Below are 5,610 nucleotides of genomic sequence, written 5' to 3' on the forward strand. Positions count from 1 at the left end.
AGACTTATAAAACTACAATGGATTTTTCTTTCTTTAACACATATAACTCCAAAAGTGGAAGGGATAGGGAAATTTGCTATTCAATCTTGAAACTTGTATGAATTTCATATTAATAAACACAATTGCCCAAAATTTATCCAAAAAAGAACACTTATGTTTGTTTTAGTGTTTGAGGATATCAAGGTTTTATGCTCCATAATATACACTAATTTGATGACCCAAAACCATACTCACAATATATTATAATATGAAAGATAGATCAACAATTTTATAAAAAGGAGAGTCTAGAATGCACATGACAAAATCACTTCGTATCACAAGACATTAGTAAAGAAGAAATAAAGAATAGAATAGAGACTAGTAGTTGTCATTGGGCATGCTCATAAAGACAATGATTGTACTACTACACTCAAAAGATTGAAAATAGGAAAACATCACACACTAGTATGATTTATATTATACCTACAAGCTTCACAAGTAACTCTCATACAAGAGTTTAGCATTTCCAACTATGAATATAGAGGCCTATTTTGTGTCACTGAAAAACCTCTAGAATCCCAATATAGCTCAAAGAAAACAATAGAGGAACACAATGTTAATAGAATTTTAATCAAAGACTTGAGACATAAACAATGGAACCTTGACCTCTCAACATCAATGATGTCTAGTGAGAAGAGGCAAGCTCAAGTGTTCTAACTGTGTAAGGGATTTTGCAAATGGACCTTCTAGCACAAACACAATTAGTTAACCCAATTTTTAGTGTTCATCTTATATTTTAGACTTCTTTTTTTAAATCACTAGCCATCCCCTCCACATCACCTTTTGTTGTTTTTTCTTATGTTATTGCCTCTCCTTTAGGAGTGATAGGGTATCACAAATTGGGCCTCATGAGCTAATGCGGAGGTTGAATCATGTTGCTAAACATGAATCAAATTTGTAATAGGCTATCACAACCTAGGCCTCATGAGCTAATATGGAGGCTAATTCATGTTCATGTAGAATGCTAGACCTTGTTACACATTATAACTTCATAGTCTTCTCTTTGGGTTTTCTAAATAACAACCATGCTATGATCTACCTTAGCATAGATGGGGTTGAATGAGAGAGTACAAACTTTTAAGGGGAAAAAATTTAACAAGTGCCCAATATTCTTTAAGATTGCTTTCTTATTCTAGTTCTTCACTCAAGGCCAATGTTTGTGTATATCTTACCCATGGTAATATTATCCTTGTGTAATATAAGCAAAAATGATCATCCACTATATACTAACAAGTGGCCAATATTCTTTAAAATTGCTTTCCTATTCTAGTTCTTCACTCACGGCCAATGTTTGTGTATATCTTTCCCATGGTAATATCCTTGTGTAATATAAGCAAAAATGTTTGTGTATATCTTACCCATGGTAGTATCCTTGTGTAATATAAGCAATAATGATCATCCACTATATACTAAACTCCTGGGAGACAATGGAGAGTAGATGTTACCGGAGGGGCTTCAGTGACTTTTTAGCATCCCAAATGAAATTAAAATGCATTAGAAGATAGAAATTTAAATGCATTAGAAGCTAATAAACAATACACCTCAGCATCCATTTTTTTTATCAAATTGGTCCGTAGGGACTTTGAGCTTTTACAAAGTATATTTGCACACATAAAGCTACAATAGATCTACAAGTATGCTTTGTAATTATTGAATTGGAACATGATAGTCTATTCCCACAAAGAAGCTGCATGTGCATCTTTTTACTAAGTTCATCCAAAATAATTGGTTATGAAAATTTATTCATCTGCACATCGATTTAGAGTTGCATTAGAGGAAAGGTATCACACAAAGCAACCAGCTCAAGTGTGGTCATAGAAGGGTTGTCTAGACAGAGAGATTGGGTTACCCAGGTACTAGATTCAAATCATCAAGCTGCAATCCTGAAATCAACAGTTTTAACAAGATTGAAGCCATCTCCTGCAGCATACAAGGGCATTAACAGGGACTCCTCTTTCACACAACTGAAATTTGAGACTAGATGTTGCTTGCTCCCCTTCTTCCCACTTTCATCATCAATAAGCTTAGTATAATTGAAGCAATACACATCCTTGATCTTGAATCCAACACTTGACCCCTCCAAAAGGAGGCAGATGAGGCCCAGTCTCAAGGATATAATTGCATACCCTTGTTGGGCTTTGGCTGAGCCTGTTGTTTTGCTCTCCCTGCTCTTCTGCAGGCCTTTTGAAGAATCAAACTCATGGTCTTGCATTTTGGTGCCCAATTTGGGCTTTGTTTGCTTCCACCTTTCATATGAAGAGCATGCAGATGCCATTTTATTGAGCTTCTGTGACATCACTAAGAAATCTAGATGTGTAGGTAAGCATTTGGGTGCTGTATATTTCCAGTAACTAAAAAGCTTCATAGTCCTTGGCACCACTGACATGGCCGGATAATAGTCAAAGAAGCTTTCTTTCCCCTCTTGTTTAGCAGAAAACAAGGCCTCATCTAGCTCTTTCAGCTGGGTCTCTGATAGATCAACATCTTTGGTATCACCCATTTCATGGATAACTTCAATTGCTGAACTTCTAACCAGAGAATGAGTTCTGTCTTCATCTTCATCTACTGCCTGAGTAAATGGACAAGTAGGTGAAGTTAACTCCAACCTTAGCCGGCCACCTTCTCTTATAGCACGAAATGGGCTAGTGGAAGCACTGTCCACCCTTTGAAGCACAAACCGCCCATTGAATTTGAATGACCTCAGTAGAGGCCGGTCACTCGAGAGAGATGAAATTGGGGGAGGAAATGTCCGGACATGTGTGGAGAGCCGATGAGCAGATAGAGTAGCCTTTCGTCCAAGGCTGCAAGAGGGCTCTCTTAAACCAGCAAAGTCGCCTTTAGGCAATGTGTTATTGCTTGTACTAATGTTACTGGTATCAGCAATTACACCATGCTTAGGCAATGTGCAACTGGCTATATTGTTTTCACCATTATAACAAGCTTCTAGGCCAGGGGCTGGTTTGATTTGCGATACAGTTGGTGCAGGGAGAATCACAGTGCATGAATTGCTTATGCTCTCGGAACCCAATTCTTCTGTGCAGTAGCAAAGCTCCTCCCTTCGATATGTAGGGCTAAATACCACTCTCTCACGTCTGGGTGATTGGATGGGAGACATTAAACAGAAGCTTTTGCTTAACACGGGGGATGATTAGGAGGGTTAATTATCAGAGAAGACAAGGAAGAGGATCAGACTGAGCAGGGTGGATGCTCACATCAACTTCCAAGAGCAAGGAAGAAGCTTAGCTTAAAGAGGAGAAGAAGGGTTAATTAAGATATGGAGCTGGAGGGGGAGGTGTATACTCTTGTAGAGGTTGAAGGCAACTGTGAAGGCAACTGCAGTCACAGAGCATATATAAGAAGAGATGTTAAGGAGACGTGAATATAGTAAGAGCAATAACACCAGATTGTTGGGGCCAGTAGGAGAGCTTGGCAAAACCATTACCGCACAAAATACTGTCAAGCTGCAGGGTATAATGACCTAAAAATGTTATTGAATGGGGAAGAAGACGAGCTGTAGTAAGCAAGCGAGAAACGAGACAACACGCCCCCAGAGTGTGGAATAATATTGTAAAGGTCTTATGATCATATGGACAATATAATATGGCCAAAAAGTGCAAGCCATGGCATGGCCGGCCGGCGCTCCGCCGCTGCCCACGACGGACTTTTGACCTAAAAAAAGCGACGGAGATCGACGGAACGTCTAGCCTGCCGGCAGCTTCGCCACGTCACGGGAAAGTGCCGCGCTTTATATTTATACGCTTTAAAATATATTTATATATATACACGTATACGGTATAATCCTACCTAGCCTAAGGCCCATGGGACTCACCTTATCGCCACCATCACCACGTCTTGCAAAGTCTACACACGTCAACCCTCTTTTACTTTCTCTCTCTTCCACACACCACACACACACACAAGGTAGTGGGTTTTAAAGATGGCACACCTTCCCTCTAGCTTTCCCTGTCACCTTTTTTTTTAAACGTTTAGCCAGCAAGTGTGAAGCGTTGCATTGCAAGAGAGATTACTGAAAGAAATGCCATTTAACTCTTGCACCTTGCAGATATGGTGGGCATCAATTGAACCACAAATATCGAACCCGTGCAATCGATGGCACAAGAATGGGGAGGATCTAAGAGTACATCAAGCTATTTGTGGTGTGAAAGTGATTCAAAATAAGTCCTCATTATATTGTTACATTGTATGCATTAATTATATATTAATACATACTAATGATTTATATATTTTTAAGATATATATTATGTGGTATTAATGTTTTATATTGATAAATATTAATGTCTATTTACGATGATTTATGCTAAAATAAGCACTATTAGTATTTTTTTCTTAATGCCAGATTTATATATCTTGGTAATAGAATATGTATGTTGATATAATTTGATTTTACTAACTTATATATACACTTTTACATTATAATAATCTTGTATGAGAATTTGATTATATCTCATTCATATATAATAGAATATTATTTCAGTTTATTTAAATTTATACAATTATTACCTAAATTTTGAATATGATAAACTACTTATTTAGTAATTAATTAATACCTTTCTTTCATATTTACATCTACATCTTTAGTATTCACAACAAATCCTTGTTTATGTCTACAACTCTTCAACACTTCCCTTTCCTACAAACCTAACCAATCTTTGACCTTCTAAATCTCTTTTACTAATAACAATAACCAGTCCCCTACCCTACAACCTTAGAACAAATGCTTAGCCTACCCATTCTCTTTATATTGAACCTAATGCCCTACCACCACACCTAGCCTTCTCTACAAATCTAAAACAATAACCCATTCAAACCTCCAAGGTTCCTTCTAAACAACATTAGTCTTTAGTCAAAAGAAAAAATTTTCAATCACTGAGAAACCTTGTTATTACCAACTCAAACTCCACTACATCACAACATGTTCCTACTAGAGCAAACCAACATTCCCTATCAAGAACCTCCACATGGCAAAGTGCACTCGGCTATCAAGGCATGGGTAGCCTATGCACCACATATGTGGATTCACTATTTATGTTTCCCCAAAAGCTATAATAGATTCTAAAATTTTATTTTATTTTTTGAAAAAATCTTTCTTTGGGAAAACTTAATCCATACCATCAAATCATTGGTATGAAGCTAGCAAATCTACATATGTGATTATGAGATTAATTTGCCACAAAATCTTTGTAATAAACAAGGGCATGTTGGAATTACCATTAACATGTTTGCATGCCTTTGCTTGTTTCTCCTTAATTAAGATATTTTTTAAGATAGATAAGAATTTATCTCATTTTTCTAGTTACTTTTCAACCGTCACATTTAAGTTTATCATAATAGGTGAAGTATCTAGTGTTGAAACTCCTATCATTTCTCATTGATCACATATCACTTATCACTTGATCCTTCACGTGCATATATTTTCCTCCACTTTATCTCTTCAACTTTAAAAGTGAATAACACTTCCCTCTAAAATAATTTCCATTTCTTAAAAGCATGCTACTCATCCTATATATAAAAACTAGGTAAGTAAGGTGAATGATACGTCCTACTCCACCT

General features: G+C 36.8%; 1 protein-coding gene across 1 annotated transcript; it reads right to left on the reverse strand.

Moving 5' to 3' along the window:
- Positions 1-1,583: 1,583 nt before the first annotated feature.
- LOC147621361 (uncharacterized) lies at positions 1,584-3,589 on the reverse strand. Its single transcript, XM_086824550.1, has one exon. It carries the CDS (start codon positions 3,152-3,154, stop codon positions 1,910-1,912), a length of 1,245 nt encoding a protein of 414 aa, XP_086680676.1. The 5' UTR covers positions 3,155-3,589; the 3' UTR covers positions 1,584-1,909.
- Positions 3,590-5,610: the final 2,021 nt, after the last annotated feature.

This window comes from Cibotium barometz, chromosome 30 (assembly GCF_041138505.1).
Source record: "Cibotium barometz isolate CiBa-2024 chromosome 30, ASM4113850v1, whole genome shotgun sequence".
NCBI lineage: Eukaryota > Viridiplantae > Streptophyta > Polypodiopsida > Cyatheales > Cibotiaceae > Cibotium > Cibotium barometz.

Excerpts from the sequence above, each read along its gene's own strand:
- LOC147621361 (XM_086824550.1), bottom strand. The coding sequence starts at position 3,154 with ATGTCTCCCATCCAATCACCCAGACGTGAGAGAGTGGTATTTAGCCCT.